Raw genomic sequence first — 12,907 nt, 5'->3', positions numbered from 1 at the left:
GAAGAGAGAAAGAAGGTGAAAAAGCAAGCCGCCAGGTCTGGGACTCAAACTGCAGTTGGCCATGTGGGAGTCCAGCACCCTTAACCACCACACCACCAGCCTGCCCCAAATTTTAAAAATGTTTAAGTCTAGGAGGTTGCAGGAGCAAATGTTCTCAACAACTAACTCAGGGAAGATGACACTTTTCTTTCCTGCTGTGAGGACTCTAGAATACCACCCAGATGTGCCCATGAGGCTGAAGGAAGGAGACCCGCAAACACCAAAATTCTACCAACTTAGCAACGTCTCAGAAATGTAGGCGTTTCTAATGAGAAAGTCACCCTTATTGGAAATATCCTCCAACCTCAGACTGGGCAGTAAACAGAGGTCTCCATGATCTTTCCAGAAAACATTTCTTTTTAAAGAATTATTTATTTTTAATTTTATTTATTTATTTACTTATTTTATTTTAACCAGAGAGAGACACAGAGGAAGAGAGAAAGTGAGAAAGCAAGACACCGGATCCAGGACTTGAACCATGGTCAGCCATGTGGGAATGTCCAGTGCTTTAACCACCATGCCATCTGCTGGTCCCCATATTTCTGTTTTTTGGTTTGTTTGTTTGTTCGTTTGTTTGTTTGTTTGTTTTTGGAGAGGTTTTAGCTATAGGGTGCGTGTGCTTACCAGAAAGACAGAGAGAAAGAAAGCGAGAAATCACCCCCTGGGGGGATGGCCATACCACAATCCCTTCTCCTCCATTTTCCTCTTGGGATCTTGGGCACGCACGCACACATGCCCAGTGTGAGTTTAAGCCACTGGGTCTGGGACTCGAACCGCGTTCAACTACATGGGAGTTCAGCAACATAGCCACTATACCAACTACTGATCCCCCAGGAGACATATTTCTTATTGGGGTCAAGGAAATTATTTGGCCCCTGGCACCCTCCATCCTCTGGTAACAATAGATCATACTCAGGAGGAGCTGGGTGATTCCAGCACATCTCCCTCTGTGACCAAGAAGCACTGACAGGGCAGTGAGTACCATGAAGCTAGTCAGGCCGTCTGGTCCATCTTCTATCTCCAGCACGCAGCACAGTGCTCAGCATGTTAGCTCCCATACATATGTGTTGCACTGACTAATTAGAAAGAAAATACACAACTGTTCAACAGGCATCCACATGTCACTGTCGTTTCAGCTGCAAACAAGAAGGTACAGTCACTCATTCACTTATTCCCACACAGCTATACAGACCAGACACTGTTCAAGTACAGACCAGAGCCAGCTCTGAGGGTATGTGGTAATACAATGATCTGTGATGCTGAGGCCATTGGAGGGTCCTGGGTTTGAGTTCCAAGGTCCCTCTACACACACTGGATGCACACACATACATGGCCATGAGCTAGGCTGGCTGAGGCTGGAGTTGCAATATGGCATCAAGAGTGATGGGGGTGCCTGTGTCTTTCTCTTCTCTCATTGAAGAAAGAAACTATTTTTTTAAAGGACAAAATACAGATCTGTCCCTAACAGTTTAAAATTCCTGCCTAAGTGGAACATATATTCTAGTGGTAGGAGACAGATGTAAGCAAATTAAATAAGAAAAAAATACAATATGGACAAAGGGTTAACAGATTCCTTCCCTCGTCTGCTGTCTTTAAGTTAATGTCCCAGTTCTGTTCCTCTGGAACCCTAATAAAGATAAAAATGTCAATTATGTTACTGGATAACATTGACCATGATAAAAACGACCCTGGATGGGTACCTTGCAACTGGACTGGGAGGTATAAATATCGGATAGGGACATCATAGCATTGGGCTTTCTTGAGTGAGATAACTGAGCAAATCCCTCAAGGGACCCCAAACACTTGAGGCACAGGCGCTAAGTTAGGGAGGTTCGCACACCTACTCAGTGTGGGGCTCATTCCCAGCACTGGTGCTGTCCCTTGAGGAGGAAGGGACAAAGGGGACAGCTCCTAGGTATCTGCATGGCACCAGTCACATGGAGAGACGTCCCTGACCCTGCCCTGCTGGTGATTTATGGTTCTGTTCCTGCCTTTCTGGACAGATGGATGTCAAAGTGTGACCTGTGAGATTTGTGTCGCTCAGAATGCTTCATTGAACTAAGATCCCTGTAGATATCGTTCAGAGTGTATTTGATGCCAGCTAAATTCTACGGAGAAAGACAAGGCAGAGAAACAAGGTTGGGCTGGTTGGATTCAATGGCTCTCAGGATCCTTCCAAGTCTACACAGCAAAGATCAGTCCCCTCTGACCCGACCTCACCTGTGCCAGTTGGCTCCAATCCACCAACTCATCTTCAAGTTTCTGCTCAGTCACTTCCTCAAGAAAACCTCCCATCATCACCAAATCTAGGTCAATTTCATTTAAAAATAGACTCTGAAAAATAGGTACCTTTCCTCCTTAGCACTGTAGCTACCTAGGACATAGAGAGACAGCCAAGCATGCAGCGGTCAGATTTCTCCCCGGGGGCAAGGAGCAGGTCTGGCTGCTCACCGTTTGATCCCAGCCTCTGAAGGCCTGGCACAGAGCAGGAGCTGGTTAATGCTGGCAGAATGCGCAAATGCCCCAAGCCACCATCTGCAGGCAGTGTGGTGGGCAGTGCCACTCAGACCCAACTGCCCGTTCCTGCGGCGTGTGCTCAGTTCCTCCCATCAGAGAATGGCCCAAGCTGGTGCACAAATACCGCCAGCAGAAGGTCTAATGTCAACACAGGGCTGTGACCTCCAGGCATATCAAGAGGAACTGGGGGGCCAGGCGGTGACACAGGATAACCTAACTGGATCCACATGGGCAAGGCCATGGGTTGGCAGACCTGGGCCTTCCTGAGCACGCCAGGAGCACATATGGTGCCTGTGACCTGAGCCGAGACTGGGGTGGATAGCAGTGTGAAGACTTTACGGGCGGTGCCCGTCTCTGTCTCTCTATTTCTCTCTCTCTCTCCCCGAAAAAATAAACTTTTTAAAAAAGAGGTTATTTGGGAGGGCCAACTCCACAGTGCAATGGTTGAACTCTGCGCATGGGGAGTTGGATCCCACATGGCTGACTATGGTTCAAATCCTGGCTCCCATGACTTGAAAAACATATTGGGTGTGTGCTTGTGCCCGAAGTCTTGAAATAAAGGAGAGAGTATGGTGGCCATGCCCCACAGGGAGCGCTATCTCCCCCCACCCCCACATTGGTAAGCACACAAGATGAATTTTTTTTTAAGTACTGGGAATATGATTTTTAAAAGGAGGTATTGAGTAATGCTCAAAAAATGGTTAATTTTGACTTTTAGACACCATATTATATAATCATCTTTTTGCAGGAAAAGCTGCAGGGTGAAAATAGGCTGTTCCCTTTCTCTTTCCTAAAAGGCTGAGCCCACATGTAATTATTTATCTTCCCACTGGGCTGGAGATTTCACTGGAATCACTTGCTGCCTTAACCCTCACTCCTAGCACATTCATATTTGCTGGATGAATAAATAAGTGAATGAGTAAACAAACAAGGTAAGAGTCTCCCTCTCTCCTGCTGCTGCCATTAAAACTGAGCATCGCTACCCTAGACAGACCCTAAGCCAGTGCAGCTATCAGGGAAATCCAGTTTCTCAACGATGGTTGAGGAGCTGCAGCCGGCCTAGGACAGGCAGCCTATCGCGGAGTCAAACCCCCTGGGGCAGGGCCAGTCAGTTCACTAAACTCCTCCTCTATCTGGAAGCCTAAAATGACCCACCCCATTGTTCTGCAAAGCCAAGCACCGCCCAGCACCACAGAGCCTCCACCTTGTGGAACACTGATAAAGCCTCCAGGCAGCACGGGATTCTCAGGCTCATTACATGCCAGCACTTAGGCAGGGCACTGAGAGCAATTTCCTGTCCCCATAACCCATGGCTGAAAAGAGTGGTCTTGGAGCTGCCTAATGAAAATGGATAAAGATCCCTTTGTTTCCATACTAACATTCTGATGACATTCAGGGATGAGCCAGGCAATGCCCCCATTTAAACAGATAGGAAGATTTGGTTAATGTGTCTTACAACATAATTAATTACATCTATACTGCTTATAAAAGCCCTCGCTTTCTACACGCCATGTATTCCTTCAAGAGATGCTGCTCAGAACTGCATTTCCAAGAACAGAGTCCTGACCCTGCATAGCTGGTATAGTCCAAGAGGCGAGAGGAGTGGACTGCATGTCAGGGGCAACAAGGCTGGCCCCAGCTCTGCCACCCACCAGGAGGTGACCCTGAATAAATCATGTTCCCCTGATGGTTGACGGGTTCCCCCACTGAGCCTGCAAAGGCAGTGCTCAGGTCTGACTTGTTTTCTTAGGACAGTGCTTGGTACTAGGAGGTAACCTAGTGATAGAACTTTGTTGGATGATTGCCAACGGGATTTCTCCGGATCTCATCTACAAAGGGAAATGACTGAAATAAATGTCCTCTACCAGCCTATAGCCCAACACCAGTTCGGTCACGTGGTGGCCCTCATCTGTGGGGGACACGTTCCCAGACCCCCGTGGATGCCTGACCCTGCGGACTGTGTTTCCTGCTACAGGTACGCGCACGAAGAAGTGTCATGTACAACAGGCACAGCGAGAGACTGACAACAGCCAGTAATCCACTAGAACACGCTGTAAGAGCTATCTGAATGTGGTGTCTCCCTCTCTCTTTCAAAATATCAGACTGTGGGTGACCATGGGAACTGCAGTCGTAGAAGGCTAAAGCGCAGACGAGGGAGGGACGCTACATAACAAAAATGCCCCTCCACAGTGGAATGACTCGCACGAAGTGCTTAGCACAGTGAGTGAGGTTAGTCAAAAGTCCTCCAGATGCGGGAATGCTTTAATGACATGTGGCATCCCCCAGGTGGCCCTGGCTAGCGAGGCTGCAGGAAGGTGACCTCACCTCACACTGCTCCATAAACTTCTCTCTGAAGCCGCAGAGGTGACACACAGACTCGGTGCCTTCTCCCTCCCGCCCTCCATCACCCCCACCGCGTGCACCTGACAGCCGCAAGAGCAAAGTTGCTGGAAATGTCCTTTGCTCCCCCTACAAAAGACAAATACTCCCTAACGACATGTAGTAAATAACCGGCACCCCGAGCCCAAGCTTCTCTGGCACTTATGGCTACAATGACTCAGGAAGGGGGTAACAGAACTTGTCTCCCCAGAAGGCTGCAGGGAAGCCCAGGGTGAAGCCATTTCTCTGCTGCTGACTGTGCTACCCTGAGACCCCCAGTGTGACTGTGGTCACACTGGTTGGCCCCTGCAGGGCCAGGACTGACTAGCTGCCAGCCAAGCTCATGATGAGGCATCTAGAGCAGAGTTCCCTTAGCCCAGCAGGCTGTCAAATAAACCACACCTACTTCCCCTCGGATTTCCACTTCAAAGGAGTCTGGATTTAACCTGGTCCCTGTTCAACTGGTAGGTCAGCCAGGGACCACCACCACGTAAAGAGACCATTGACCACTTGCTCTTTGCCTTCAGGAGTGCCTCCTTGTGCATATTTTTATTTACTCCACATCACAGCTCTACCAGGTGGGTGGTATCCACCCTGTCTTAAGGATAAAGACACTGAGATCCAGAGAGGAAAAGGACTGGTTCCAAACCCAGGTCTGGCAAGGAGATTCCAAGAACCTCAGAGCCTGTAGGCCTGGCCCTGGAGGCTGGAGCTCACTGTTCCGGCCCTCTGCTGAGTCCTGGCGAGACGGTTCTAGCATTCCAAGCAGGCATGCTGCTGCCACCCAGAGGGGTGGAGAAAAAGACACCAAACAGACATGCAGGACCACGCCCAGGGACCCTTGGGCCTGGGAGGCAGAGGCTGTTGGGGGGATTAGCTCTTTCCTCCCTCCAATGAAGACAGTGGGAAGAGGTGAGAGAAGGTAACAAGGAGGGGGAGGGAGGTGAAGAAGGAGGGGAAGGAATGAGAGATGAGAGAGGGAAGAAGGGAAGGAAGGAGAGAAGAAAGGCAGGCTTTGGGATATTCTGTGGATGAGACAAGAGGAAAAGCGCGACTAGAACCAGGCAAAGGCTGGGAACCACCCTCTGGCAAAGTCTTGGCCTGGGGGCCCTCCTCCAAGTGCCCCTCACGGACAGGCAAGGCAATGGACAAGGCCACCTCTCAGGGGTGCAACCAAGCCCCTCCACCGCTCCCCTGCAGTGCTGCTGAGGTAAAGGACAGAAGCTAGGAGCCTGAACCCAGGGTGCTGTGTGACCTGCAGCACGTCACAGTGCCTGTGAGTGTGGCCTCTTCTCCAAAGAGGAGTGAAGCTGCTTAACCTGCCAACCCCCGGGGCAGCAGTGCAGGTGGAGGAGACGCTGCTGGAGGCTCCGTCAGGAGGGAGGAAAAGCTCTTGGTCAATGGAAAAGCGTGGCTGAGGTCAAAGGCATTAGAAGGGCCTGGGAGCTGGTCCCAGCACCAGGTTTTCTGAAAGACAAGCCCAAGTTCACTGGGGTGGCAGTGACTCTTAGAAAAGATGGGAGAGTTACAAAAAAATAAGGTCCAGTTTTATAATTCGGTCAGTCCTCAGGATGGCAAGCAAAGAGCTGAATATATATTTAAGTACGTTTCCGAAGAAAAAGATTTGCTTTATCAGTTTCCATCTCTTATTGCCAAACTCATCTATGTTGGATTTTCTGCCACTACACCTGGCCAGTCCTGTCCACTCTATACTTTCACAGATGTGTAAGAAAAGCTCAGGAAAACAGAGGAGTGGGACGCCAGAAGGAAACACATCAGGAGTTATAACTGAGGGAAGTCACTGCTACTTAAAGGCACCCATGACCTTGCTCTGTGCCCACCTGCTCCACAGAGACCCTGGTACAGGTGTCCACTGACAAATGGCCCCAGGCCCCGAGTAGCCCACTGGTGTGAGGCAGGCAGTACTAGGAGCATGTCCCAAATCTCCCCCCAGATTCTCTCCTGTGGGTTCTCATTGTGTGGTCTCAAGACCAGCCCTCACGACTACCTTCCCAGGAGTAATCTCCTACTACCAGTGCACAATCCCAGTACTAAAACACAGTGGCAGAGCCAGCAGGTAGCATAGTGGTGAAGGTGCTGGACTCTCACATGGCTGACCATGGTTTGAGCCCTAGACTCAGAGGCTTGAAACTAACGCCAGGTGCATGTGTATGCATGCCCAAAATCCCAGGAGGAGAATGGGGGAAAAGGGATTGTGGCATGGCCACTCCCCCTGGAGAGTGGTTTCTTACTTTCTCTCTCTGTCTCTCTGGTGAGTACATGTACCCTATGGCAAAAATCTCTCCCAAAAAAAAAAAAAAAACACAGCCACTAGTCGGGCCCCTTAGTAGTACTGGACCCAATCCCATCACAGTCCTCAGAGTCCAGAGAGAAGGACGAGAGGCCAAGAAGAAGAGAGAGAAAGGGCTCCAACGTTCAGCATTCCCTTCCATTCACAGGCATTTCCTGAACTTGGTCACAGAAGTCGGAGAGCAATGCGCTGCACGTGCTCCGTCGTCGAATGCCACCCTCCCGCTATTTCGTCAGACCCCGTGCGTAGCCAGCACTTAGGGAATGAGGTCAGAGCCCAGCAGCTTTCCTTCCTTGTCACCAAGGAACAGGCTTCAAAGATGAAAAGAAGTTACCCAGCCCACCCTTATCAATCCCGCACAAAGCATACTATAGAAGAAGGATATGGAAGTCCAGAGACAGGAATTAATTCTCTTGGGAATGAATTCCTGTTCCTGGACTTCCATATTAATACATACACCTGCATGTTATAAGAGAGGAGAGAGGCAGTTGGAGGCACCTCTGTTATGGCCACCATTAATTGTGAAAAGGAAAAAGAAGCAGATAGATCACTAGAAAAAGATGGCGTACTTCCTCCCTTCTCCCCCTACAACGGGGAAGACAACAGGACTGGAACCTCTGCTCAGCGCATAGGCATCATAGCTCGGGCGATCTCAGTCAGTGGTAGATGAGATCGAACCCAAGAGTGTCTTCACGCCAACGCTACCAAGCTGCTCCAAGACCTTGGGGTGTCCATCGTGGCCTTTTGTGGGCCATGCTGAGCTGAGCCAGTGGCCTTTAGAGCAAAGTGGACTTCTCTCAAATAGTTTAATAGGACTCAGAAAATAAGTATTTGTTTTTAACTAGTAAAAAGATGGAGGAACACAGCTCTGGGCCATCAGGCAGATGACATTCCACTTCCATGAACTACACCCCAAGGTCTGAGACTCTTAAAAATGAAGAGGGAGCAACTCCACTGTTCATTTTTCCAAGAGCTGGGACTCGGGCCTCCTCTGCCACTCAAAGCACTATTTGACTACACCTAGAACCTAGAGGGAAGGAAGAGGCCTCTAGAGGCCTTCTGCGCCTGCGCAAAGCCTCGGAGGAGCTACAGAGGAACCAGATACCTACTGTGGGTCTTCATGGACACCTATCCTGCAGCACAGTGTCAAAACAAGGGACAACTGAAGACATTTGGAACAGAGTCAGCAGTCTCACATGAGCAACAGAAAAAGGAACACACACAAATGCATTAGAGGGCAACCCCTTCCACTCATGGTCTTAAACTTGGCTTTAACCCCTTTCAGAGGCAACTCAAATAGAAACTGGTCCCATGTGGCATCACGGCCACACTCACTTTTGTAAGAACCATGGTCTGAGATTTGGCAAATCCAATTCTCTGAATGCATCAGCCACTGAAATGGGGATGCTCCTGTGTGCCAGGGTTTTCATGTCATTAACTCTTCCTCAACGAAGGGGGGCCCTGGAAGGGCTTCATGTCATTAACTCTTCCTCAACGAAGGGGAGCCCTGGAAGGGTCTCGGAAAGCACAGCTCCCCTCAGATTCCACCTGCTCTTGGTTTCCATCCTTATAACTCATTCATATAGGTGGGCGCCCTCCTCCCTCCCCTCTCCCACCTTCAAATCTCATGGGAATGCAAGAGATCCAGGTGGAGAAGAGACTAAAAGAGCCAATGTTTATTCTTTTTTTTTTTTTTAAATTCCAATCACGGTTCATGTTTAAGTTTGCTTTATTATAGTATTTAAACTGGAGGCAGCATTATCTGGCTATTTTCTTTTTTTCGAAAATGGATTTAAAAAAAATGAAGAAGGCTTACCCATTTTTGAAATAGAGGACATGGGCTCTCTGAAGTCCTGTTTCTAGGAAAAAACCTAGTTCTTGATCGTGGGGAGCAGGGCCAGGCTTAGGGCTTCTGTTCTGAATATTAGTAAGTATTACCTAGAAGGGGAGAAAATCGGAAAACTAATCAGATGTACATCCAAGCCTTCTTCCTTCGAACCCTTTCTCTAAATGCACCACACAACTTGAAAAACCACCTTCCTTTCACAAACATCGGCGCACAGGCAGAGATAGAGAAGTGTGAGTATTAGAAAAGCAGAGAGAATGGTTCCTTGTAGACAGAGAGCTATCAAGCAACCCATGGCATGCATGGCCCTCCTGGCACAGAGAACTGAAGAATGAAGGACACTGATGAGTGGATGGTGCCAGGAGAAATACCAGAGGCGGACTGGCTCTATCAAGTCCCAGAATATGAACGAAGAGGCTGAGTGACACAGAGGCAGAGCCCAACAAAGAGGGTAACAGTCATGGGCCACCAATGGCTGAAGTCATCAACAGGCAGACTGCAGCTCCAGCCCATATGAGCTTGATGAACCTCACATGAGCACAGGAGTACTGTGACCAGCACTGACCCTGGAGTCAGCCAGAGAGGGTGAACTCACCATGCTACAAAGCTGAGGCCTCTGCTCTAAGCAGCAGTCATCTATTCTCAAGGGGAGAGATGAGAAAAACAACCTAAGCTCCCTCTCTCTCCAAACTCGCTATCTTTTCACCAGATAACGGGGTTTGAAAGGTTTAAATTTTTAGCCCTATATGAAAGACTGCCAGCCACTCAGGAGAAAGACTTGCAAGTTGAGTGGGTTATGGTGAAGTAAAACTCACGGATCAAATAAAGCATTTTTCAAACAGAAACAACATGTGGCCCATTTAAAAATCATACAAATGTTTTCCAAGCATGCTGTCCACACTTGCTGAAAGTCAGCAGCTCTTCAGGAGACCCAGTTGCTAGCCAAATCCCAAATAGCCTACAGGTCTTGAAACTGTTCTCCAAATAGAGAATAATTGCTAGGTCTCTAACCTGTAGACTTTAGGGAAAAAGGAAAATAGAAGGCACCCAACAAGCAAGACACTGAGGAATGAAATCCAGGTGGGCAACTCTACATTTGAACCAAATCTCAGAATCTTACCAAAATCCCCTAGCACCTCCACTTGGGTTTGTGTGTTTACACACACACACACACATGCACACGCACGCACACAAAAAAGGAGTTAAAATATCTCATTATTTTTACCCACACATTTCAACTTTACACAGTATCTATTGACTCACAGTACAGATGATGAAATTTACATAGTAATACAATTTTCTGCTTTGCTTTCTAATTTAGGCCCCCTCCCCCAGTTTCTCTCTCTTCTTCTTTTGGGACTCCAGACATGTATGACATAGTTCCCACATCTATTGAATGCCTGTTCTGGTCCCCCCCCCCTACTCTTTTGCTATTATTATTAATATTTTTGTGTTTCTGTTTTAATTCTTTCTATTAAATTATCTTCAAAAGAAAGACTTTTTTTCTTAACTGTGTCCGGTCTGCTAAGCCCACTGAAAAAAGTTCTTTATTCATTGTGTATGTTTTATTATTCCCAGCATTTCAATTGGACTTTTTAAAAATAATTTTTATTTAATTGTATTCATTTATTATTATTCTTCAATTTAACCAGAGAGAGACAGAGAGAGAGGAGAGAGAGAGTGAGAAAGCAAGCCTCCAGGTCTAGGACTCAAACCACGGTCAGCCATGTGGGAGTCCAGCATCTTAATCATCACACCACCTGCCGGCCCCCCAACTGGACTTTTTTTATAGCTTCCATCTTTCTGCTGAATTCGCATCTGTTCATCTATACTGTGTATCTTTCCCACAACATCCTTTAACATATTAACAAGGTGATTTTAAAGTTCCTATTTGATAGTTCCAACTCCTGGATCATTTCTGGGCTTAGTTTTGTTGTTTACTTTATCTCTTCACAATGGTTTATTTCTAGTGTGTATGTATGTGATTTTTAAAATTTTAACACTTGGGACAGCAGATAGTGTGTTGGTTAAGGTGCTAGATCTCGCATGGCAAACTCACAGATTGAGTCCCAAACCAGCAACTTGAAAAACATGCTGGGTACGTGTACATGTGTGTCTAAATCCCAAGAGGAGATGAAAGAGAAGTGATTGTGATGTGGTCATGCCCCTTAGGGAGTGTTTCATCACTTTCCCTCTTTCTCTGCCTCTCTCTGGTGAGGCATGTGCGAAAATCTATTAAAAAAAAAAAAAGTTAATGTTGAATGCTGTGCAGAAATATCAAGTAAATAACATTTATACCCTAAAATGGCACCTTTCTTCTTTCATTGGGCCATTCAATCAATTCAGGGAGTAGTTGAGTGGGAGCTGGGTTTTGTTGCTTCTATAGTTGTCTTTGGTGCATCACAGACTTCAAATTCCATAAGCATTTACTATGAGATCTGGGTAGCAGAATGTTTTTCTCAGTGTTTCTGCTCCACCCTCAGTTTTCAGTAGTCACTCCATGTTTGTGCTATAAGTCTTTCTTGATGCTTATGCCCCCTTTTCCAGCAGTACATTAGTGCTGTGTGTGTGTGTTATATGGCTAGTGGGATTTCTTAGTGCTCCTCGTTCCGCTTGGGTCTTGAATTGAGGCCATACAGCTATTCCTCAGGGATGGGCTCATCCTCAAGGGCCTCTTACCAGATATCTCCATTCTAGCTCTTCAAATGCCTTTCTGGAAGAAGAGCTAACAAACTTCCACCTCCCCAGGAAACCTTTAAACATGGTTATACTCTTGGAAGTCCAGGTGTAGCCCCAATCTAAGCTCTCTGTTCCACCTTTATCTTCATAAATGGCACTGACATTTACCCAGCTACCCAAGTCAGACAATGGGGAGTGAGCCGTGACACCCACTCTGCTCTCACATCTAATCTCTTACCATGTCCCTCCTAATTATTCCTCAAATAGGCCTTAACCTATCCATTCTCACTACCTCTACTTCACTTAAGTTACCATTTCAGGACCAGCAGATGACATAATGGTTATGTCACTAGACTCCCACACAGTAGACCGTAGTTTGAGTCCCAGACCTGGCAACTTAAAACTCACACCGTGCATGTGTGTGTGTGTGTGTGCCCAAAATCATGAGAGGAAAATGGAGGAGAAGGGATTGTGGTGTGGCCATTCCCCGCCTGTGGGAGATGATTTCTCACTTTCTGTCTCTCGGTCTCTGTCTCTCCAGCAAGCACACGCACCCTATAGCAAACGCTTCTTTAAAAAAATCTTTCCATTACTTCCTGTTAGATTTTTATAACAGCCTCCTAAACAGAGTCTCCATGTTCCCTCTTGTTTCTCTAATTCTGTTCAACTCTCCAAAAATAGCCTGAATAATATTTTAATAATATTATAATAATTCAGTTATTTTCTCTGTGTATGTATGTGCATACATGTGTATGCATTTATTTATTTTTAGTTACCAGACAGCACATGCACTCACCAGAAAAAGACAAAAATAATGCAGGTGGAGAAGGGAGGGGGAGAGAGAGCAAAAGCATTCCCCAATGGGGCATGGCCATGCTGGTATCCCTTCTCCTCCATTTCCCCATCCTGCCATGATGTTGCACACATTATATATATAAAATATATATTTACATATTATATGTTATATATATTATATATTTATATATTATATATATATTTTTATATATGAGAGAAAAAGAGAGAGAGAGAGAGATACACTCAGTATATGTGTCTCCTGCAGTGTCTGGTGCAGGATAAGCATTCAATGAATAAACAAACTTTCAAGGTCAATCATAAATCCAGAAAAAAGTCAGCAG

The 12,907-nt window shown here is 46.9% G+C and overlaps 1 protein-coding gene across 4 annotated transcripts in view; it reads right to left on the bottom strand.

The window, feature by feature from the left end:
* Positions 1 to 12,907, bottom strand: part of TTC7B (tetratricopeptide repeat domain 7B) — a 272,398-nt gene that overhangs the window by 196,637 nt on the left and 62,854 nt on the right. For all 4 annotated transcript variants that reach the window (XM_014591391.2, XM_014591392.2, XM_014591394.2 and 1 more), the window contains exon 4: positions 9,063 to 9,184. In XM_014591391.2, the coding sequence (XP_014446877.1) occupies positions 9,063 to 9,184 (122 nt within the window). The remainder of the gene's footprint in view (positions 1 to 9,062; positions 9,185 to 12,907) is intronic.

Source organism: Tupaia chinensis, unplaced genomic scaffold, assembly GCF_000334495.1.
Source record: "Tupaia chinensis unplaced genomic scaffold, TupChi_1.0 Scaffold000568_1, whole genome shotgun sequence".
Classification (NCBI taxonomy): domain Eukaryota; kingdom Metazoa; phylum Chordata; class Mammalia; order Scandentia; family Tupaiidae; genus Tupaia; species Tupaia belangeri.
The sequence above is the reverse complement of the archived record's forward strand: the minus strand, read 5'-3'. Positions and strand labels throughout refer to the sequence as shown.